Genomic DNA, 25,883 nt, shown 5'->3' with positions numbered 1-25,883 from the left:
GAGCAGGCACGGAGCAAACAATTCGTCGCGAGGGTACACGGCGCAGTTGAGGCAGAGGAAGAAGATGAACAGTAAAAACTTAAAGGAAACATTTTTTTTTTCTTTCTTTCGTTCGTTCGGCGAAGAGAGATGAGAGAATAATTATATATAGAGACTCGTGCTGATAACGTGTTATAAAAGGATTAAAGTTTGAGAGATAACCTTTTAAGTGGTGGGTGCAAGGTAGATGTAAAATGCCATACTAAAATTATAGCACAGGCAGAAAATAAAAAGGCAGAGGAGTAGATGATGTTACTGATATTTTTCTCTAGTTTTCTTTCTTCTTCTTATTTTCTTGTAACTTACAAACATGCGGAGTGCTCTATTTATAGAGCGTCTCCAAACTGATGCAGTTAATGCATCCTGAAATTTAAAACCTATCCTCTGACATTACAATTCACTTTCCAATTTCACTTTGCATGGGCATTGAAAACTTTGCCCATGCAGAAGACTTTTGCTTTGTGGGCATTCATTGCCATCAGACATTAGACTTTTCAACAATGTATTATATTTTAAAAAGTTACAGTCCATTATGAGGAGACATTAACATAGGACAATGTTTTTCATGTATTATCCAACTTATCAGTTTTATATTATATCAAACGCTTCATTATTTTTATATGACTGATTTCATGACAAGCCGAATACAACTTAGCATTTAAAACTAGTTTGAGACAGTTCTGTCGTAGGAACAAGCAGAGCCTTACACTTGCACTTTTGGAAGTATGGGATCTTTTTTTTTTTTTTTTTTTCCTGAGTAAAGATACTTCTTCATTAACAACCAAAGAGAATACAAGCCAAGATCAACTGTCAACCGCAGGACCAGAGAGAAAGAAAGTATAACAAAGGAGAGGCAGGGAACTTAAGGACAGATAGAGGAGACTACTAGCATAGCTGAGTCACTGTCCTTAAGAACCATGCATCCAAAAGCTAAGTTAGTGTTGGCAAGGGTGTCCATCAATGGAAATGATATGGAATGGAGCAGATGGGAGCCTAGAAATCCAGACTTTTAGACACGTCCCTCTTCTACATTGCAAGGCGACCAATCAGCCATCAAATTCGCTTGGTGGGGAACCCAGCTCTATTTAGGCCATCTCCAATGGAGATGGATATAGGGCTGTAGGGCAAAATTAAATCTGAAATGCTCCAAAATCCAACTCTAATGAATGGCTGGGCCAAAAAAAAAAAAGAGACCCACCAAGTCAAGTTTCAGCCCTTTGCCCATCGGGCTGGCCATTCTTAGTCAGCCAGGTAGCCCGTTTGAGGGGCCCTTTTAAAAAAAAAAAAAATAGAACTTCTAATTTTTTTTCCCCTATAAATACCTAAGCCATTTCCACACCATTTCTCACTCGTTTTCATTTTTTTCTAAGTTCTAGATCATCCCTTTCCCGCAATGGATCCTAGGGAAAAATGTTGCTAAATTTATACCATCCGCTATTTCATATATGATTACGGGTTGAACCAAAACAAAATAACTACCTAAAAATGTAAACCGGGCTTTTATTAATTTAATTGGGTTTAAGGAATTTATGTCACATTCTGACCCGGACCCCCACCACATCCCGGGCTCGACTCTACCGTAGTACGATATTATCCACTTTGGGCCCCAACCACGCCCTCACGGTTTTGTTTCTGGGAACTCACACGAGAACTTCCCAGTGGGTCACCCATCCTAGGATTGCTCTCGTGTGCTACTCGCTTAACTTCAAAGTTCTGATGGAACTCGAAGCCGGTGAGCTCCCAAAAGACCTTGTACTAAGAAGGTGGGCATGTACATGTAAAGCATAGAGGATCCACTCCCCTAGGCGATGTGAGATGTTACAATTTATATATTGATAATAATTTCTAAAACCCTCTTGGAGCTAGTGGGTTGGCACAGACACTGGATCGAAATCGCGCTGGTATGTATTCTTGTCATCAGCCACTTGCTTGACCATTCATTTACCGAGCTATTTTTAGAAATTGGAATAGTTTCTCGCTATATGAGCGTGAAAGTTCAACGATCAAAAGATGCCTTCTCTCATAAGCACCACTCCCTTACCTCTTATGATAATCTAAATTTAAAATTTTCAATATTTTTTTCAAATGGCCACATATTCAACCAAAGGATAAGAAATCTGGAGGTTTTTTCATTTAGCGACAAGTTGCACTCAAAATATGTTCAAAATCCTTATTTTAATATGGTAGTTTAATTCAATTAACCAATAAAATTAAAGGAAATCTAATGAAAAAGGCTTGAAAAACTTTGAGTTTTAATGATAAGGACAAAATAAAGGGTAAAGTGAATAGTACTAGGATTGACTTTTTAGTGTAAAAATATGGTTTTTCGTTAAAGTGAACAGTACCGGGAGTTTTTCGTTAAAATTCCCTAAAGTAAAGAGCAAACTTAAAATAATAAATTATTGAGGGGACTGAAAAATTGGCCCCTTTGGTTAGAGATGGTATATAAATATGGCATGACACTGTTCATTAAAATTTTTTTTTGCAAGGGTATAATCTAGACGAGAGCTGAACATAGCCCCTTCGGTTGGAAATAGCCTTAGAGAAGCTGAAGCGGTGTCGGAGGTTCCAAATCTGGCGGAGTAACGGAAATATAGACCAAGAGACATTCTTCTTACTCCCACTGATGAAATGTACTAGGGATGCCGAATCGTACTCAAAAAGAACCTTCTATTATAGATGTAGAAGCGTGAGTTTAGCCTTGCAACGTGTGCATTCAACGCCTTTTTTATTTTGAAGAATAAGATGATTTATTAAACATTATAAGGTAGTATGTAGGATAGCATAATATCTATTTAAAATTCAAACATGAATATCAATAATTAAAGTTGCATCTTAATTAAAAGACACGCTATCTAATTACCATATCACAGGGCATAAAACAAAAATAGTCTGAAAAATATCAACACAACTAACTATAAATTACAAAGTCCTCCCGAAGAAAACCACTTGAGACAAAACTTTTACGACGAAAAAAATAGCGCACGCATGAAGCAACGTAAACCAGATTTATCTTAAGTCTGCACCATAACCGTGATAGCAACACCTGTAACATCTTCAACCTCAGAACACATCAACCTAGAAACCCGATGATGAACATCATGGTAAAAAAGTAGTACATAGTAAACGGATTTGGAAAATCAATCTGAAAGAGTACCTACGACAATCAGAGGAAACGTAAAACTTTCCAGGACGGTTAGTGTGTATATTGAAAGACATCTGCCATCAACTTAAAAAGTATTTATAGTGATAAAACCTGTTGAAATGATACTTGTGGTTTTGGCAAAATGAAGGTATATTTTTATTTTTTTTAACAAACGATGTTTATCTACACTAGGAGGGAGGAGGTAGGTTTAGCCTCATAATGGACTAGAAATAATGTGGTTCAAATTTGTCTTTAACAAAAATCAACCTAAGACTTCTCACTTGTTGGAGCAATATTAGAAAATATGAAAAATAACAATATAATTCTAATGATAATAATCATAAAGAAATTCACAACATCAATTATATATGAGATTAATATAAACAACTAGTGAGAAAGTTAGAATAATTGAAAAACTTGGAGATTAAGGCTTGCATAAATGCAATGTCCTAAAGATAGAATTTTGCCCCTACTCTTGTGCTTGTAGTTCGATAGGCGTCCATCTTCCAGGATTCAACAATCTATAATCCGAAGTCAAAGCACTTCAATCTTCGGACTCTGCCAAACTTTATATATGCTGTACTCTCAAGATACGACTCAAAATTTGACTCACATAACATGAGAGAAACAAAGTGGGAAAACCCTATTTCTCAAGAGGAAAAATTAACTCTAATTTTCTATATATAATACCAATGGTTTCATGGGTTTATATAGAATCCAATTTCTACTTATTAAAGAGATGTAACTTTTCATTTATAGGTATACATCACTTATCAAGGGAATACACCTAAACAACATAACCTTTCTAAGAAATTGGTTAACAATATTTTTCATTCAATTATTAAAATTATATATTACATTCATATTATAATATATAATTTCCAACAATCCCCCACATGAATGAAAAATTAGGAAGAATTTGAGAGTACAGGCGGATAAGAGATGCATCGGGAGATGTGTCTTTTGGACTTGAACTCACCCTAGTGAATACTTATCGGATTTGCTTGGTGGCTCAGTGAATATAGAATCTTGAACTGTTCACCGCAGTAGTAAACCAAGACAATAAGCAACACACACCACTAATCCTAATATATTCCGGTTCATACGGTTGTGTTCATTTTGGTCCTGAACAAATCCCGGATTCATGAGAGCTTTAAAGAATTTAGTCATCTCATACTCATAGAAGTGACCCACTTCTACTTTCACATAGGTGACCACTGATTAAGAATAGTCTGCTATATTCCTCTTATTTATAAGATATCACTGTCTAAGTATAAATATACATCCTAAAACTTCTGCAGACAACACACTTCTTCCACCATAGGAATGAGATATATAGTGTGTTAACTTCTTTGAATCATGCCTAACCAGTTTGCCTATTGAACTTAGACCATGGGATCTCCAATCAACTAAGTTAGGTTTCCGCTCGGCTGATTCATTAGTTATGTTGGCTTTAGCCTCATTCCCCTCGATGATCAACTTACTCTCTAGTCTAACCTTTAATAATTGGATCCACTACTAGGTTGACTATTTTTAATGGTGTGCACAATCCATTTGCTAACACTAGGAAGTAGACTTCCCCCACATTTAAGGTATCTATAGAAGGTCTATAACCTTACCATACCTTAAACAATTACTCATTACAAGGGATGACATTTTGATTGTTTCATCCAATTAGCAAATTATGTTTCCATTCTTTGTAAGTAAATCTCATATCTCAAAAATAGATAAGCTACCCCCACAATTCTTCGATAATTGTGGTTAATTTCTAACGTTATTGTTAAATCGAACATGTTTTGTTCTTTAAAAGGTAGGAAACAATTAAGATAGACCTTATGTATCTATCTTCCTAGGCCTTCATGCCTCACTAGCCATTATGGGAAAAGCACTTCTTGGCTTCCATCATTTCCTTATTATGACTAACATGCATGACCATTTATATACTTACTTAATAAGCATCATCATGTCTAATTTAATCATGTCTAATTTAATTTTGTATGCTTACTCTCATCATTCCTTTTACTAGGACCCCCACACTTTTAGTGTATAATTCTTCGCAAGGAATTGGCTTTGATTTTATCCATGACTAACATGGCTTATGAGCAAGACTCATTTTTGTAGTTGCCTTCACATGTTACTCATTTATCAGGAAGTGCTCATCATTCTATATATGTGCTAATTCAATCAAGTCAAAACATATAATCATAAAACCTCAAATCAGAGTTACAAACATGATTGTGTATATGAAACACAAGTATTAAACAGACACGCCATTCATTTGTGTCTTTCAGTCTTTCTTTACCAAAAGGTACTGACTTATTGCCTTAATAGCTGCCAGATTTTAAAATCACACCATTCTTACATTCCCTCTTGCTTTTCCCGTAAACTACATATACATCTTACAATCACATATTTTTCTAATTACTCCAAATAAGTTTCTATCTTTAGATTGTTGGAGCAATATTAGAAAATATGAAAAATAACAATATAATTTCAATGATAATAATCATAAAGAAATTCACAACATCAATTATATATGAGATTAATATAAACAACTAGAGAGAAAGTTAGAATAATTGACAAACTTGGAGATTGAGGCTTGCATAAATGCAATGTCCTGAAGATAGAATTTCGCCCCTACTTTGTGCTTGTGGTTCGGTAGGTGTCCATCTTCCAGGATTCAACAATCTATAATTCGAAGTCAAAGCACTTCAATCTTCGGACTCTGCCGAACTTTATATATGTTGTACTCTCAAGACACGACTAGGAATTTGACTCACAAAGCATGAGAGAAACAAAGTGGGAAAACCCTATTTCTCAAGAGGAAAAATTAACTCTAATTTTCTATATATAATACCAATGGTTTCATGGGTTTATATAGAATCCAATTTCTACTTATTAAAGAGATGTAACTTTTCATTTATAGGTATACATCACTTATCAAGGGAATACACCTAAACAACATAACCTTTCTAAGAAATTGGTTAACAATATTTTTCATTCAATTATTAAAAGTTTATATTACAATGTTTCATATTATAATATATCGTGTCTTGAGAGTACGGAATATATGAAGTTTGCCAAAGTCCGAAGATTGAAGTGCTTTGACTTTGGATTATAGATTGTTGAATCCTGGGAGACGAACGCCTACCGAACTACAAGCACAAGAGTAAGGGCGAAATTCTGTCTTTAGGACATTGCATTTATGCAAGCCTCACCCTCCAAGTTTGTCAGTTTTTCCAACTTTCTCTCTAGTTGTTTATATTGATCTCATATATAATTGATCTTGTTAATTTCTTTATGATTATTATGTTTGGAATTATACTGTTATTTTTCATATTTTCTAATATTGCTCCAACAATCTAACAATTTGTTTTTAGTGAAAATCAACCTAAGACTTCTCACTTACAAGTGAAGAGAAATACCATTAGACTGTAATACTGAGCAGTGACGGGTGGTAATGGCTTTTATGAACCGCCTACCTGTCTGCAACCCTCAATGAGTATGTTTTGGTAAGGAAATGCATAACAGTAGCAGGAAAAAGAACGCCCATGAATATGGGGTAAATCGTACTCTACCCACAACTGCGGGAAGTTATTGAGAATCAGGTGCAGAGTGAATTCTTATCTGCTATGAAATGGCCACGCACAACGACGAATGATGAGGATCGGATTGAATGGGAAAATGAAAAGATTTACAAGTAATTCTTTTTGTCACCATTGCTTCATGGATTCCCTAGATCAATTAAAGTTGTTTGTGACGGTTATGCAATTGGATTTTGGGGAACAAAAGCTCTCTTACTCGCCGTAGCCGTCACCATCACTCCCCAACCGCCCTTTGTTGAGATTATGAATCTCATATTAGAAAAGAGAGAGATTTTGCATATGGTTATACATAAGTTTAATGATAGGGAGACCAAATTTTGTAAACTAATTGATGTTGTTGAAAATTGGATTATCACTTAAATGTTAATTAACGTACTTATTTTCTATTAATGACACATTATTTGGTTTAAAATTTTGGGTCTCTCTAGCATTACCTATAAATAATTCGGCTATTTCTCATACCAATTGGATTTCCCCAACTTTCTTGTTAGTATTAAAGCATGTTGTTCCATTGTGTGAAGCTCAATAGCCACACGTGATCTACGTTGTCCGATTTATGTTGTTCACGTGCTAAGTTTAAAAGTTAATCACATGTAAAAAAAAAAAATTTGAAAATATAAATTTCATATCGAAAAAAAAACTTTACATATATTTATAAATAATTAAATTAGCCTATACTACTAATTAATTTTACATTGAAACTTCAAAAAATAATCAAAGGCAAACTCATGAGAACTCCCTTCCTTCGACGCAGCAACCTCCTTCCCCACTTGCTCTTTTGAATTGAACATGTAAAACTGTGGACCGATCGAGTTAGCGGTGACTACTGTAGTATATCCATTCATTCATTTAAAAAGTAAACGCGTAAACCAATTGCGTCTCTCAGAACAACAATAACAAACAAGTTGCTCATGCTCAAATCAAGGTTGACTTGATATCCATATAATATTTGGAACCAGGCAACACCGTCATTGTCATGTGCAACCAATTTGTAAATTGCCCTTCCATCAAAGACGTGGGTCGACATGGAACGCAAGAAAATGGAGAATCTAATTAATGATTTCAAATGTGATAAAAAGAACTGTAAATACTCCTAATATATACAACACATTAACTAAACACAAGTCGGTATATTACAGGCTAGTTTAGTATTGATATGCTTTATAAGAACCTGCTTTTGTTGTGATATGAAAATAAACAACTGTACAATAAAATTGTTGAGTGTTTGATAAATTTTTTTTGTAATAGTACTTTTAACAAAAAAATAGTATCCGAATGTTTAGTAAACTTATAGATAAATTACTGTAAATATGTTAAATGACTAAATATGACATAGTATTTAATATAATATGATAATTATCAAAGAGAATAATATAGGGCCAATGATTGTAATTTTGTAAAATGTGTGGGGATACATTTGCTATTTGAAAATTTCATTAAACAAACACGATTACTATACTTTGAAATAAAAAAAAAAATTTTAGAAGCATAAAAGACTTTACTTCTGCTTTTCTATACTATTCTACTAAGAACAGTTTTTTAAAAAGACCTTTCTTTTTTATTTTGCCAAACATATGTAATGTTCCACAATTTTTAACAGGATTTGTTATTAGCACTCCAAAAATCTCATTTGGCACTCCAAGTTTTCCATAATTAGAAAGAAAAAAAATACACTTATGAGGAGTGTAAAATAAGATTTTTAGAGTGCTAATAACAATTCTCTTTTTAATAAGCTGTTTTTATTTTATTTTATAAAAGCATCACAATCCCAAATCAATTCTTCGCTTAAAGTTATATTTTTCTTTAATTGAATAACCGGGATGTACAAACTTGAGCCCCTTGACTTTCAAAGTTAAGGAAACTGGTTTCATTTCACTAGGTTGTTGGTAGTAAGAGATTAATCCATGTCGCAACAAACCAAGTTAATAGTTCATGTCGACTGATCGGACTCTACTCGAAACCATCATGTTGGTTGATTGATTCCCTCTGACCCCAAACACCGCCACAACCAACCCGCCCCACCACCCACCACAAAAAAAAAAAAATTCCTATACGCCAGCCTGTCACATATATATTTGTCGGCATCTGTATGTTCACACTTTGTGTTCTAAGTTCATACTGCCTCTTTTGACTCGATAAAATTCCTTCCTGTATATATTTATCCATTTTTAACATTTTTTTTTTTTGATAAAAATCCATTTTTAACATTTAATATTTTTAAATAATGGGTTCCATCTGCATGAAGATGGACCAATTGAATTAAGAGAATTTTAATGAAAAACTCATGGTACTGTTTAATTTAACAACAAATCATATTTTTATCCTAAAAAATTAAAACTCAAAATTTTCAAAAATTTTTTATTAATTTTCCTTTGAATTAACCGACATGATTCCCATGACAGCGTTTATATAAATCGATCTGCTAGTCCCAGCTATAAATTGCATATATATAATATATTATATTTAGATGACGGTTCAAAGCTATAAGTAACAAGTCTGCGTGTCTGGGGGCGGGGGCGTGTTGGTTTTCTTGACGAGAGAGAATTTGCACGTAAACAGTAGTAAACTTGGTTTTGTATGTTGTGTTGTGTGTGCTTATAGTTTTGTTGGGTAGATACAGATAGATATATCAACAAATATTATCTCATCAATCATATCTATTTCTATATGTGTGTATTAAAGGTGGCGAATTCAAGAGGTAATAGCGACCAACGTGCCGCAAGGCGCACCAACATTGAGGAGGGACAAGGAGGACATCATAACATTGGAGAATGGCTCAATGAACCCCTGCTTATTTCACATCAGCAACGACAGCGGGCTGGCGGTGGTGGAAGTGGGATATTAGCGTCGGCCGCATCGTCAATGCTGTTGCAGTTGGATTGGGAGAGAGAGATGTCGGCGATGGTATCGGCCTTGACGCATGTGGTGGCCGGAGACGAAAATGAGGTGGCTGCTGCAGGTGTTAATTCTGATTCAAGGACTAGTTCATGTGGCAGTGTTGGAACTAAAAGAGGAAGAGAAGAAGAGGAAGAGGAAGAAGGCGGCGGCGGCGGCGGTCCGTTGTCCGAGTCGGTTACAAGGCTTTGTAGAGCTTTCGATGAATTTCCACAGCACATTCAGGGGCCATCCTCTGCTTTTGGAGGTAATTTCTTTTTTACATTTAACACGATAGAGTGACTTGCGATTAAAGCAAAAGAAAATCTCCTTCTAAGTTGTTCTAATTGTACGAAAGTCGTGCACGCTTCTAATTCCTTACACATGAAGTTACTTAAATACTCCAAAATAAGAACAACTATGATTCGTTGTTTCTAGCGGTTTTGTTTGCTTGTTCCTGTCCACTTATCTTCAAAGATAAATAAAATTACAAAACGCGGAAATTTTTCAGAAGCTCTCTTCTGCACGTAGAGTGGCAGAACAGTTCAATTAAAGAATGAGACTAATATCATAGTTTAGTTAATGTTTAATTTGTTTAAACACTTATTTGTTTAACCAATATGTGAATAATTGTGATTTTGTTGTTTCTTTATACTTATCTGTTCTTTTCTACTTATTTTAAAAAAAAAAAAAATTTACAAAAGGCATGCAGTTTCTGTAAGCTCTCTCCTTCACGCAAAATGCGTGGCGTTGGGACAGACCAATTTAGTTAAAAAATGACTTTTTCTCTTGACCAATATCCGCAGAAGGCTTAAGCACCAGGACAACCACAACAGCAATCCCTCCAACTCCATCTCCAACTCCAAGTAGTAGATATGTATACAGTGCGCCCGAAATAGCAGAGCCAATAAGGAGAAGATACAGAGGAGTGAGACAAAGACCGTGGGGAAAATGGGCAGCTGAGATTAGGGACCCCTTCAAGGCTGCCAGGGTGTGGTTAGGCACCTTTGAAACAGCCGAAGCCGCCGCCCAAGCCTACGATCAAGCTGCCCTCCGATTCAGAGGCAACAAGGCCAAACTCAACTTCCCTGAAAACGTCAGACTCCTGTCGTCAACCGCCGTTCCTCCGCCGACCCAGTTGAGCAATTCTGCTCCTCAAAATACCCTTTTGTCCGTTGCCACATCCTGTGAGCCGATTGTTCACTCTCAAGCATTCCATTCGTCGGACGAGGTGCCTTCAACCTCAAGAAATCTTGTTAGCTATTCTGAGTTGGTTGATATGCAGAGGCAACCTATGAGCCTTTATGATCAGATGGTTCTATCATCCTCTGCTGTTGCTGAGGCTGCTGCTTCTTCGTCTTCCTCTTCTTCTTCGTTATCACCACCTCCGTTGTCTTCACTCTTTGGGGCTCGGTCATGGCTTCCCGTCGGACCATCCGTAAGTGACAACAGTACTAGTACTGCTGATTTTCCAATGCAGCAATGGTCTAGCTATGCTCAATAAACTACTCCCTCGTCGAGATGATGGTTTCATTTACATCTTTTACCATATATATTTTTCCATTTATTATGAAATTGTTGTTTGGTTCGGTTATGAAACTTTTTCTTGTTAGATGTATTTACCATTGGTACAATCATATACGAAAAAAAAGTTGATGTTATATCTCTTTCTCTGTGACTAATACAAATTATGATTCACAAAAGCGTAATGCAAATTGAATGACATGAAAATTTATGATTGAGTTATTACTTAAACGTCAATACATGTGCTCATTCTTATTGGTGACAATTTATTTAATTTGTAAATTTTGTTTACAAATTTAGTCTCCATGACATTACCCTTCAGAAAAATAGAAACAACATTTGTAATTAGGTTGACTTGCCTCCTTCAGATAATAGAAGCATCATTTTAAAGGTTTTTATCATAAATGGTTCATGAAATTGACCCTTACCATTAAAATGGTTTAGAAATTAAAAATCAATTAATGTAGTCCCTGAAAATAGGTGTCGCAAATCGGTCATTCCGTTACAATTCTGTTAAGTGTGATGTGGCACATAAATGGGGGCCCCACAAATGGTCCCTAAAATGGTGGCACATAAATGGGTTTTTATCACAAATGGTCCCTAAAATTGACCCATACCATCAAAATAGTCCCTAAAATTGACCCATACCATCAAAATAGTCCCTAAAATTGACCCACACCATCAGTATGGTCCCTGAAATTGAAAATCAACCAATGTAAGTAGGTGTTGCAAATCAATATGATCCTTCTGCCACAATTTGTTATGTGCTGATATGGGTTTAATAATTAATTAAAAAAAATTATCTAAATACCTTTTGCACAATGAAATTTTTTTTTCTTGTAGGAGGGCCTACTCCGAAGATAGATCCCTCCCATAAATTCTCGAAGGCATAAGGCTTAACCAAGGCCTAAGAGGGGGTGTGGAAATAGTTTTCAACCTACAATGGACGCACCTCGGTTATAATCTCATTATCTCAAGGCAGATCTCGTCGTTCTTTGCATCACCAGACCACCAAGGAAGCGTCGAACAAGCTCTCCCAAATTAAGGTTGTGAGGATGTTGATCACCTAAATGTTAAAGGTGATGTCCTAAAGTCGTTGCTAATGGGCCAAGCCATCACCAAAGGTGATCTCAATCCAGGTTCAATTAAGGAAGGGCGTCAAAGTGTGTAAAGATGGGTGTATTGAGATTTTTACTTTTTTTATTTTTATTTTAGAGAATAGAGCGAATGAGGTATAAAAATGTGGACTGGGATCAAAGGTGATTGCAAGACTGGGGTTTTGACAAATTTTTTATTAACTATTAAATTATTAAGCCTATTTGTAATTTTTTTTTAAATTTAATTAGACTTGTGTGACCCATTTATGTGTCACATCAGCACGTAATAGAATTTTTGACAGAAGTATGACGGAAAGACTACATTGATTTGAGACGCTTACTTGCAAGACTACGTTGATCAATTTTCAATTTCAGTGACCATTTTGATGTCGCGGGTCAATTTTAGGGACCATTTTGATGTCGTGAGTCAAATTCAACGACCATTTGTGAGAAAAAAGAACTTATGGGGCTCATTTATATGCCACATCAGCACTTAACATATTTTTTAACAGAATTGGGACAAAATGACCACATTAATTTGCAACACCTATTTTCAAGGACTACATTGATTGATTTTTAATTTCAAGGACCATCTTGATGGTGAGGGTCAATTTCAGAGATCATTTGTGATAAAAACCCTATTTTTCATACTTAGAGGTTAGAGGTAAACTCCCGCCGTAAAAAATTGGCGCTGAGTTTTGTCAAAAAAAAAAAAAAGTACATTCAGAAACTATATACTTTTTGACAAATCAAAATAAGGGTGGACATAAAAACCGATAACCGAAAAAATGTTAAGGTTACAATACGAATACTAGGAAAAAGAAAAGTTAACCCAGTCATTTCTTATCCTATTTATTCATCTCAGTCAAATAGCTTAACTATTAGTTAGAGTAACTATGTCATGACAGATGACAATTTACATAAAAGTAGTAAATACGAGAAATGTTGTAAACAATCACTATTAGTGTTCAAACTGTAGGAAATACTTCTATGGCATTCATTTTGAACAGTTTTAATGGCTGCTTAAGTGGTATTTCGTTCATTTTTTAATGGTGAAAATGGTAGATTTCATTAGAGGATGGAGGGGTTAATGCTAGGGGACTGAATTTGTAAACAAAATTTTGTAAACTAAATGACATATTAGTTGATGATTGAGTTAATACTTAAACGTTGATAAACGTGCTCATTCTTATTGGTGACAAATCATTTAGTTTGCAAATTTTATCTATAAATTTAGTCTCGTAGTATTATCCGAGGATGGAGAATCAATATGCATGCCACTTGTCCAACCTTGGCTTAAGATATGAAACAAACTATATTATATTGGTGCTAGCTCGTTATTGAAACGATGATACATCTTAGTGGAAGCATACATATTGCCACCAATCATCCCAAAATATATGAGATATAACCAAGAAGTTTTGTCTCCAACAAAACACGGTAGGTAATGCTCCAAAAGTACAATTGACGACCATGTTTGGCCCTCAAACTGGGAAAGGGATCCTCTCCGGATCCCTTCCACCAAATCCACCCAATCACCTAATCCGGGCCCTTCCAACGGCTAAAGTTATTATAACTTTTAAAGGAGCCCCCCTGTTTGTAGCCGTTGCATCAAATTTCAAAGACCCAGATTGATTGATTGGTTGAATTTGGTGGAAGGGATCCAAAGAGGATCCCTTTCCCTCAGACTGAGGATCATAGGTACTGCTCGTACAATTGTGCTTTAAAGTCTTTATAAAAGATTCTCAAAAAACTTAAACTTCTCTCCGCTGTGAGAGCCACTTCTTTCCTCCGTGAAAGCCTCATTTGTGAGTGTTTCCTTTTCTCTGTTGTGAGACTAAAAGTGAAGTTGGTGATTTGGTGCTCTATACCCCGCATTTACTCCTTTTGCTACTCTTTTCACCCTATCACCCTTGATTGCCTCTCCAAGTGGGTAGATTGCTAATCTACAATGAGTTTATCCAGCTAAGAGGAATGGATCTGGTCAGTAATTGCTCTTTCTAAAAATTAATTAACCTAGCTAAGAGGAAGTGGGTATGACAATTAATTGCAGTCAGTGAGGAGGCAATAAACCCACAACTACCTTTGATCCTATCAGAGTACAAGTGCAATCGGTGAGGAAGAATTAAGGCCAAATCATCTTTCTATCCCACCAGAGGTATGTGCGGGTAGGTCCCTAATCTTGCAAATCCGACAGATGGGGGGAGGTAAATGACGTCTGCCAACCCCAGCATTTATTGCAGTTGGGAAAGTTTCAACCAACCCAAAACCTAACAATAAAGTGCCAAGATGATTTTGAGTAAAGAAATAAGGTACTTCCCAACATCGATATTATGGGTATTTTTGCTATTTAGTAATCAAACAAACTGGAAAGAAGTTAAGAAGGAAAAATATACCAGCACGTCCAGAGACAAACTGGATAAGGCCTCTACAATCTATCTACTTCATACATCTGTTCAAGTGGTCCATAGCACTAGGTACAGAGAGGAACATATGGTAGAGCAGGTAGTTGAAGACTTGGTGGTTTACCTTGATAAGTCCATGGATCTATCGACCATGGAACATGGGGTAGAGTTGGTTGAAACGGCACTGGTCAACAAAAATTTGAACAAGTGGGACGTTCGAAACATTCTAAGGTCCTCATAGAAAGAGTTTGGGGAAGTTCAAATCAAATGGGTAAAGAACAAAACGTTCATCGTAACAGTTCATGACGAAAGTACAGTGGCAAAGATTTTTAGCCAGTTACCATGAAACTAAACTTTTCAGTAAAAATGTGACCTAAGGAACTGACCCTGGATGAAATAGAGCTGAACATGGTCTATTTCTGGGTACAGATACAGGGGGTACCACCTTGCCTCACGTCGGAAGCCAATATCTGACTCCTTTAAAAGGAAATAGGTGAGTTCATTGAGCTTGAGAACCCAGCTAACGCTCTTGGATTCTTAAGAGTGAGGGTAATTGTTAACACCCTTAACCCTTTAACCACTAGTTGCTGGTTGTCGAGGGAGGATAATAAGGACACCTAGGTGGAGTTTTGATATGAGTGACTGCAGGATTTCTGCTATATAGGCAAGAGGATAGACAACCAGAGCTATACTGGAATTGAAGTTTAGGGGAACAGTTGCAAGGGAGGAATCAGCTAGGTGGAGAAGGGGTATCCTGAGATGACACAACTGCCTAAGAGATGATGGAAGAGAAAATATAGGATTAACAAACATGGGGAGGATTTCGAGTTTGCCACCCCTCATTGGATAATTTTTTAGGGCCACCATTATTTGACTCGGCATGTAACTTTGGGTCGTCGTCCCGATTGCTTCCTACAAACGAATTCTAAAGTTATTCAACCGAAACACGGAGACACACCTTCAGTTGTTATAAAAGGTATTAGGGAAGAGGATGCCCAGAATAGGGGAAATGTGCTCAATATATGTGGGGTGACTGAAGGTAGTCTATCGAAGTGTGGGGTTGAGCTATGCGACATGGAAATCAGTCAATCGCCTCAAAAGAGAAGTAAAAATATCTAGAGCAGAGAAGAGAGGAAGAAAAGGGTGGCAGTTAGGCTAAGGAGTATGAGCATCAGGGAGAGGTGTCTGATGATGGAAATAGGCTTATATGCTAAAGAGGAACTGTTGGAGATCCTAGAAGAATACCAGGAGATATGGGAGTATATGGATGAGGTTTCGGAGGTAGAGAGGTCTAAACTCATGGCGAGAAGAAAGGGGACAAGCTCCTAAGGAGGTGGCGGCTGGCATGAAACAATTGCACGATCGTCATGACACACTTATTTTGGAACTGTCGTGTTCATGGGTCAGACACAGTAGTTCGAGCCCTACATGGGCATATTAGAAAATACAAACCCTCTATGATCTTTCTTTCGGAAACTAAGATGAAGGATCATAGAATTGACGGGGTACGTAGAAGAATGGGATTTTCTGGTAGGTTCAATGTATCTCCTATTGGCAAGGCTGGTGGTCTCAGTTTATGGTGGGATGATTTGATGAAGGTTGATGTTAATTTTTCATCAAAACATATCATTTATGCTCGAGTTCGGAGTGTGGGAGACATTAGGTGGGTAAGGGTGACTGGAGTCTATGGCACATCCTATCGGGGGGAAAAGGAAGAGTTCTAGGGTTGAATGAACTCTCACTTTGTGCCTTCTAATATACCTTGGTTATGTGGGGGTGACTTTAACGAATTTATCAGGGAGTCTGAAAAATCCGGAGGGGCTGCAATCCTTTATAACCGGCCTCGATACTTGGCAAACTTTATGGAAGCTACAAGGCTTATTGACCTTAACTTTAATGGACCACCATTTACATGGCGCGGGAACAGAAATGGGGAGTTGGTGGATGAGTGGATTGACCAGGGGCTTAGCAATCAACTTTGGCAGGCTACTTGGCCAAACACCTCTATTACCTATTGTACGGTTGTGGGATCTGACCATTGCCCAATCATTATCCATCATGAATCGAGTCTAGGAAAAGGTAAAAAACAATTTCGTTTTGAAGCTTTTTGGGCCAAAGATAAGGAATGCAGAAGGTTAGTCGAAGTTTGTTGGAACCGCCCATGCAATGGGGACACGATAACAAGGTTGCAGAAAAGGATAAATGAATGTAGGTCTCAGTTCATCAAATGGAGTAAAAGAAAGTTCAAGATGCGAGCTAGAGAAATAGAGGAATTGATGGGCCAGCTCAGGGAGCTTCAAATAAATTGGGGGCCAAATGCGGTTGAAATCAAGGAGAAGACCATAAAGGTTGACAAGCTTTGGGAACAAGAGGAGAGTTTTTGGCAACAACAGTCTTGGGTAAAATGGCTTTGTGAAGGTGATGCCAACAAGCGTTCTTTCATCAATCCATATTGCAAATATGAAGGATGAACAAAGTGGAAAATATCGAGAAGGAAGACGGAGTATAGAAGGAGAACCCAAGCCGGGTGCATCAGCTGATTGATGACTACTATATTAAGCTTTTTACATCGTTGGGGCATAGGGATTAAGGGCAGGTATTAAAGTGCATCACCTCATCGGTCACTAATGGTATGAATCAATCATTCCTGATGTTGATAATGGAGGAAGAAATCAGAGATGTTGCTCTGTAAATGGGCAGCCTAAAAGCCCTGGGACTGGATCGTTTTCAAGGAATTTTTTACCATTCATTTTGGGATAATATTGTAAAGGAAGTTAATGAGCTTGTCATATTTTTTACGAATGGAGATAATTGTCCCCGTCAACTCAATGCGACTCACATTGTGTTGATCCCAAAGGTTCTGAACCCGAAGTCGGTCTCTCAATTCTGGGCTATTAGCTTATGCAATTTTTCCTACAAGGCACTCTCCAGGGTTTTAACTAATAGACTAAAACCTTTACTCTCGAGTCTTATTTCTCCTATGCAGAATGCGTTCGTTGGGGGACAACAAATTCAGGACAATATTGGGATTGCACATGAGCTATTCCACTTCCTTAAGCTCAGGAAAACAAAGTGTAAATTTGAACTTAGCATCAAGCTTGATATGCAAAAAGTCTATGACCGTGTGGAATGTGACTTTCTGGATGCGATAATGGAGAAGAAGGGGTTTCACCCCTGCTGGCGAAAGCTTATCATGGGGTGTGTGAGTTCGATTAATTTTTCTGTGATCATCAACGATCAACTGGGTAATAAATTTGCTTCTTCGAAAGGATTAAGGCAATGAGACCCGCTATCTCCGTATTTGTTTCTAATGGTTAGTGAAGTTTTGTCAAAGATGATTAGTAGAGCCACTGATACTAAGCAGTTGCAGAGGGTTCAGATAAGCCTTTATGGCCCTTACATATCTCATATTTTCTTTGATGATGACACCCTAATCTTCTTGAAGGCTGACAGCGTGAACTGCATTAACTTAGGCCGACTAATTAAGGCCTATTGCTCGGCTTCGAGCCAAGTGGTGAATATTCAGAAATCATGCGTATTTTTTTTAGTGCCAATACCCCCATAGCAGTTGCGGAGGAGTTGGGGGACATTCTTGGTATACCGGTGGTTTTCGATCCGGCAACCTACTTGGGGGTTCCTGCCACATGGGGCCGTTCTAAGAGTCATGAACTCACCTATGTGAAAGGTAGAATGATCGAGAAAATCCAAGGGTGGAAGCAGTGCACTCTATCACAAGGCGGCAAAGAGGTTATGATTAAGGTTGTCGCTCAAGCTATTCTTGTGTACCCAATGAATTTATTTTAAGTTTTCATATGCAATTTGCAACGAGTTGGACTCCATGATTTTTGGGTTTTGGTGGGGACAAAAAAATGGGGAGCAGAAAATTCATTAGGTATCAAAAAACTTGTTGGGTCTTCTAAAGCATGAAAGGGGCATGGGTTTTAGGAACTTTAAAACCTTCAATGATGCTCTCCTTGCCAAGTAATGTTGGAGGTTGATTACAGAGCCGAATTCTTTATGGGCTTTAGTACTCAAGTCCAGGTACTTCCCACATTGTTATTTTCTTGACGCCCAACGTGGAAGCCGAGCATCATGGGCCTAGACCAACTTATTAGTGGGAAGATATATTCTGTTGAAGGGTGCTCATTGACAAGTAATGAATGGGCAGAATGTGCGGATTTGGGAAGATAGGTGGCTCTCATCCCTCCCTTCGGGCCACCTTATTCCAAGTGGAGAGGTGCCGGTCACTAAGGATACTCGGGTGAAGACTTTTATATGTCCAAGTTCTAGAACTTGGGAACTTAACTCCCTTCAACCCTTCTTATCTATGGAGAATCTCAACCCCATTAGTGATACGTATATCGGTGACTCAATGTGTGGGGAGAGGTTTATATGGTCGGCTACCAAGAATGGATTGTACTCGGTGAAATCTAGGTACCATTGGGTTCAATCTCGAGCTAGCCCCTCGGCGCAGCAACACCCTTCTTCATCCCGAGTTACCTCGGCTTAGGTTTGGAAGTTCATATGGAAGCTTCAAACCCCAGCAAAGATCCGTAATTTCATGTAGAAAACCTTCCATAGAGCATTGGCCCCGATGGAAACATTATATAAACGACGTTCTGCCCCTAACCTACATGCTTGATATGCCACAACCAAGAGAAGTCAATTGAACATTTACTTTTATTATGCCCATGGGTGGAGACCATCTGGTTTGGAGGGGTTTTTAATCTCAAGATTGACAGGGATGAAGTCTCGAATTGGATGGAATGGTTATACTCATTCTTAAACCTACATGTCGGGTGAAAGTGGGGACCGAATGTACTTACTATCGTATGTAGCCTTCACGTGCTTGCATATATGGAAAGCTCGGTGCAACCTTTTGTATAATCAAAGACCAATTAACCCCACACAAATCTTATGCGCAATTACAAACTCGGCTTAAGCGTATTTTGAAGCTGTCCGTGAAAATCTGGTGCCACCTGCGCCGGTCCTGACATTGGCTAATCAATCGACCTAGTGGTTCCTCCTGCTATGCCGTATACAAAAATTAATGTTGATGCCAGTTGGTCGGCGATGACGCAATCCGGCTATATAGGGATTATGTTGTGGGTTGTTGGGGGTTATTTCGTGGCAACGATTAGACATGCCATTCAGGCTCCTTTTGTTGGAGCTACTAAAGCCGTGGCCCTCCTCAAAGGTTGTGAATTTGGTATGGCGTTGGGGATTCAAATGGTTATAATTGAATCTAATTCCTATGAATCCATTTGCTCTCTTTCAGATTTGCTTGAAAATGGCAGATGGGAGGCCTACCCTTCTTTATTGAAAGCTAAAAGGCTAGGGGAGTCTTTCCAGGACTGTCGCTGGTCTTGGACTCTAAAATCAACCAAAATGGCAACAGATTTGTTGGCATCGTAGTGGTGTTCGGAGATGTGAAATGCTTCTTGGGTCAACAGACCCCCATCTTCGTTAGTTCATTTGCTTCAAATTGATGGTTTACCTTGTCATCCTTAATGTAACTAGGGCACTGAATGGGGTGACGCGATAACTTGGCTAATACGTCTTCCTTGTAACTCCCTCTACTGCTCGATGTTTTCTTTTGCATTGTTGTTTGCTTGCCTCGATGTTGGCTATCACTGTTATGTTTGGCATCTTTGCCCAGGTAATGAATTCCCCAGTTTCCAAAAAATTCTCAAAAATTGCTACAAAAGATTGATTTATGTCATTAATGATAGATTGTGGCATTTAATGAAGATGAAACACCTATTTCATGAAAATTCTTGAAAATCTCAAACCGAATCGAAAAAATCCCGATCCCAAACCAAAAATTTCCTAAACTGAAATTTAGGTACGGGATTCGGGATTGGTTTCTTGATATTTTGGGAATCCCATACCAAACCGAAAATATATATTATTAATTATTATATATGCATATTTATACATATATATTATATATATATTATTCTTTTATAATTGATGCTAGTAGTTTCTAATTTATACTCTACAACCTGGAATGCCTTACAACTTGCATATTTTTCATGTTCTGTTTGATATTCATTTGGATTTTATTATTGCTGCTGTCATGGCTGATGATTTCAGAAGGCTTGATTCTTGTCTCCAACAGATTGCCAAAAAGGTTTAATTAATTTGAATTTTGACTCTGATAAAAACAGTCAGGCATGCCAGTGTTCGATTAAATGGAAGTGTGAATGAAATGACATTCCTAGTTCATGAATGTGTTCTTGAATTATATATTTGAAAAATATATCATAATTTCACATTTTACTTTGGGATTCCCGATTTGTCCCGAAATCCTAAAAATATTTCGGGATTCCCAAAAATTTGGTTTGGGATTGGTATTCATATTCTTGTCCCGAAAATTTTCGGTTTGAGATTTGGGATACTAGTTTCGGTTCGGTATCCCATACCGAACCACCCCTAGTAAGGACAAAGGAATGAAGTGGGCATACTTTGTAAATCTATCAACAACCACCAAAATTATGAGAACCTTTCGAAACATAAATTAATCACATCTAATAGGAAAATGACACGTGGAAATATGTCCAATATAACAGTTTTGCCCTTACATCGTTAGTTGATGATAAAATTCCCCTAAGGGAATAAGACTCAATCTGCCCTATAATTGGGCTTTTATGTCACTTTGGGTTGCCCATGATACATATTAGGGGCTCTCTAGGCTACCCATAACACGTCCTACCATCGAGCCATACCCAGTCAAATGGTGGCAAGGCACTGACTCTTCAGAGTCTCCCTTTGGGTGTCTGCTACACCTGTGCTCTTACTAACATGGACTTTTAGAGGACCACGGAGACTTGTCTGCATCATTAAGGACTACCTAGTATACTCTGCAACCTCCTTTTCCCAATGCCTACTAGGGTTTTTTTCCCATAAATAGGCAAGTTAATCAAATAAAAGGGTAATCACCACGTACTACTCATAATACTCTCAAGTTCAAATTTCCTCTCTATTATTTTTCTAACTTAGGCATCAGATGCTCTTTGGCAGATAAACCCTTCTTTTTTTTGTAGGTGTTCATAAATTAAGCTAACGGTGTTTGTTCTCTTGTAGGTGAAATTTCATCAAATCAGTCGTGAATGAAATTTGAATCCACAAATTGGTATTTTCGTTGAGAGAAAAATTGAGTTACAACTCAATGTGTGCTTGGAGATCTGAGTGAAGAAAGTAAACCCTAAGAGCATCTCCAATGGAGATGTCAAAAGATTAATGTCAAATGTCAATTTGATGGCTAACGTGGCAATGTCAGTTTTTTTTCTTTTTCCAACCGATATGTTTAGCACCCATTTTAAAAATAAATCAATTAAAATAAATTTTCAAGATCTATAATTGGTGCATTAATGGGACTCACACAATAAAATAATTAAAAATTATTTGACATCACGTTTTCTCATATATCAAATTTGACATATGAAAACATGGGATTAACATATCGGTTGGAGCTTGCTCCTATCTTCAAATTTGATTACATGACATTCCACTTAGGATTTGACATCTCCTTTAGGAATGGTCTAAAATGTAATACCCTAAAAATTTAAATATATGGAATAGAATATTTATAATTATGAATATGTGGCGAAAATCGAAAACAAATCGATTTATGGTTATGAAAATTTAATTGAGGAATTTTAAAATTTTGTTACCGAAAATTATTATAATTTACGTATTTGTATTATTGAGATTTCATATTATTTTTCAAGAATTTATATTAATTTATTTGAATTGAGTTTTAAATTAAACTAGCTACGAAGTTTGAAGTTTGGAAATTAATTATCTAAAATCCGTAGACCCTTTCAGGTCACAATTTATGTGTGAATAGAGCTCAATCTCACGAACGCATAGACACAAACCGTTCGTGAAACGGAGTTCTAATGAAGAAGTTATTAATGTTGAAAGTTAGGGATATTTTTGTAATTTAACCTTCATCTAGAAGGCTCCAGATTTTTTGGAGCAATGGATGTGCCACGTGTGTGGCTGTGATGGAGAGGGACAAAATGAGGGGGTCGATGATTCAAAAAAGGGGGGGGGGGTAGGAGAGGACCAATGGGAAAAGAAAGAAATGAGGGAAATGAGGGAAGGAAGAATTGGCCGACTCGGCTCATTCCCTTCGACCCGTCGACCCGACTGGTTCCATTTTCCCCTTCCGACGACTTTTCGTCAAATTTTCAGGCAAATCATGCCAAAAAAAAAACACCTGGGAAACACTCCACAACCTTCCTTTTACCCATTCCACCCCAAATTTGATGAAATTTGAGCTTGAAATTGTGAAAAATTGATGGTTGGTGTATTGGGTTCGTGGTGGCGATTCCTCAAATTTTGAAGCTAAATCCTTCAATTACCACCACCTTTGGACTCTCCTTGAGGCATGGAACAAAGCCCATGCATTGGTTGAGGCGTCGGAGTTGTTTTGGAGTCGAATCAAGAACACCCAATTCAAGGGTTTCCAGTAGTTCAAGGGCGATTTGAGGTGTTTCCCGGCCGAATTGGACTTTGGCTCACGTATGAAAGTTATTCTTCTCATTGAACTCTACTTGCCTGTAAAATTTGGTAATTTTTAGAGTTGGTTGGAATTTGGGGTTTCTGTTCGCTAGAAACCGCCACCCACAGCTACATGTTGCCAATGGGCCGATGCTGCCATTTTGTGCAAATGTTGATATTCTAAATATGAACTTGGTATCCAATTGACGTGTTTCGATTATTAAACCCAATGTTGGTTATTTCGGTTGCTTGAATGTCTTTGGAAAATGGATTGAAAATGAAGCCCGCATCAAGGGTACGTAGGTAGTCTAATAGGGGTTAGATGCAGCCTTAAATAATTGAAATTATTCTTTTGTTGAGAATTTGAATTAAGAAAAGAAACTTGGTGATTAATTGAAAAATTAAATCTTATGTTTTGGTAATTAAACTTTGGTTATAGATTATAGATTTTGTGAGTGATTAATAAATTTAGATAAAGAATTATGAATTATGGTAGTGAAATAAACAAGAGTTTAATTTGGCCTATCACCACAATTATTTTCTGAAATAAAAATTTTTCGGGTCGGGGCATTCCATAAAAGGCTTTCTTTAGTGTTCTTAGTTCTTGTTCACATGGAACAACTATGGTGGATACACAAAGAACAACAAGCAAGAACAATAATGGTCAATCCTCGCAATCTAGGATTTCCATGGAATCTCTGAGGCCCTAGAACATGAATTCGAAATTTTCGTTGATCACAATCTCTGCCGCACCTTTTATTCGAGGATTATAGCTGCTTTCGTAAAAAAACAGGATTGCCATGAATTTGTCTTGGCTCTAAATCACCTCCACAGTTACTACCTCCACTACCATACCAGTACCGTGCTAGGCCATTGTGGTTGCAGCGCCATAACAATAGCAATAGTGGTGATAACAGCAACAACAACCGCATGCGAGGCCTCATCAGATTCAGTCACTCCCCGTCAAATAGCCATCACCATTTCAACATGCTTCTATCGAGCTACAGCCACTAGCTCTGCTGGTCACTGCCAAACAGTACCAGCCTCCACGAACAGTCTATGTGAATAATCTTGCGGCTTGTCTTGAGCCCATTGATTTAGAAACCCTAACTCCAATGGGCTTTGGCCCATTAATGCAGCCTTTAGTGGCTTTGCTCGCAGTGCATCACATGTCTACTAGACCCGCGCCAGAGCAAACCACTAGGTTCTAGAACCTCTTATGGAACTAGATAGAAACTATGCACATGGTTTCTGAACCTCTCTAGGACTTGAGTAGGATTCTAAAACCTCTCATGGAATCAGACATGATGTAGGGATTCAGAACTTCGCATGGAATCGAATAGAGTAGCGTTCTAGAACCTCTCAGGAAAATTGGATTCCAGAATTACTCATGGAATTAGAAAGAAAGGTAACACACTAGGATTTAATATCGATGCATGAAACGAGAAGTTAAGTATACAAGGTATCGGTCTTCTACTAGCCCTCTCAGTTTGCAATCATTTCAAGTAAATATAGATATATCATTTCAAACAACAGATTGATGACTAGCGATAAACACATTTTATAAATCTATGCTATACAGAAGTAAGTAACAAGAGAATATGCAATATATCATCACATAATATTACAATCACTTATCAAAAATCTCGACTATTAGCAATCTGAGCACTTAGACACGATGAACGCCTATTAAAATACACATATTATCTTAGAATCCTAAAATAAATAAGCCACCAGAATAAATTGGGGCACGTTGACCAAAAAGTCAATCGTCGGTCAAAGTGGTTAACAACCAAGATTCTCCAATCTGGAAAATTCAAACGTCAAGTTTTCGTTCCATAATTTCTCAAAGGTTTGACAATAAACAAATAACATGCTAAAAAATTGCACGACAATCCAATGGTCGCATTGTTGCCAATAATGAAAATCGAACAACTGTACAATTATCTCAAAAATTTAATGATCGAACCATTGCATCAAATTTCAACAATCAAACCTTGAATATGGACTCAGGCTTCATGAACATCTCTATGTCCAAAAGCCATGTCATTGAGTTTTCCCATGCCCCGCCACACACACCACTATGCATGGTGGTTTCCGGCAAACGGAAACTCAGTTCCCGCTAACTTCAAATTTCAAAAATTTTACAAGCATGTAAAGCTCAACACAAGGAACAACTTTTTTACTTGTCATGAAGTCCAATAGTAATGAAAGACGGCCAAAACCCCTAGGAAAGCCACGATGTCAAAAACTTCAAAGGCTCACCTTGTCGTTGTTGGAGGTAAAAATGACATGGGGTTTCAACTGGGCTCAACAATAATTTAACCCCACCATCCTCATTGATTCCTGATCCTGGTCTAGCAGAGCTAAAGGGTTTCGTTTTTGGAGACCTGGTTTTCTTACTTCCATGGGTCAGACTCTTTCCATTTATAGTAACTTTGGTCTAAGTGAGAAAAATGCCCTCCAACTTAAACACTTCTAACTTCTTCATTCTAACTCTGAATTAGGCACTATTTACACCTATGTGCTCGTGGAATTAACATCTATCTATTTGTTCACCTCCAAACAAGAAATTGAAATGTAAAATGACCAAAACACCCTTGAAAACGTTTCCTGAAACTGAAAATAAATAAATAATAAATTATAGGAGAAGATAACTGTTTAATTCAATGATCATATGCTT

General features: G+C 37.4%; 1 protein-coding gene across 4 annotated transcripts; it reads left to right on the top strand.

Moving 5' to 3' along the window:
- Positions 1-9,235: 9,235 nt before the first annotated feature.
- On the top strand, positions 9,236-11,328 carry LOC137714299 (ethylene-responsive transcription factor ABR1). Of its 4 annotated transcripts, none has more exons than XM_088686977.1 (3): positions 9,245-9,364; positions 9,472-9,931; positions 10,470-11,328. In XM_088686977.1, the coding sequence occupies exons 2-3, from the start codon at positions 9,652-9,654 to the stop codon at positions 11,165-11,167; spliced, it is 978 nt and encodes a 325-aa protein (XP_088543103.1). In that variant the 5' UTR covers positions 9,245-9,364; positions 9,472-9,651; the 3' UTR covers positions 11,168-11,328. The 4 variants fall into 4 exon arrangements, with proteins under 4 accessions (XP_068309645.1, XP_088543102.1, XP_088543103.1 ...); XM_088686978.1 differs by having other exon boundaries at positions 9,326-9,340; XM_068453544.2 differs by having other exon boundaries at positions 9,236-9,931.
- Positions 11,329-25,883: the final 14,555 nt, after the last annotated feature.

The sequence above is a fragment of the Pyrus communis genome, chromosome 15 (assembly GCF_041283825.1).
Source record: "Pyrus communis isolate YQ-2024b chromosome 15, ASM4128382v1, whole genome shotgun sequence".
NCBI lineage: Eukaryota > Viridiplantae > Streptophyta > Magnoliopsida > Rosales > Rosaceae > Pyrus > Pyrus communis.
The sequence above is the reverse complement of the archived record's forward strand: the minus strand, read 5'-3'. Positions and strand labels throughout refer to the sequence as shown.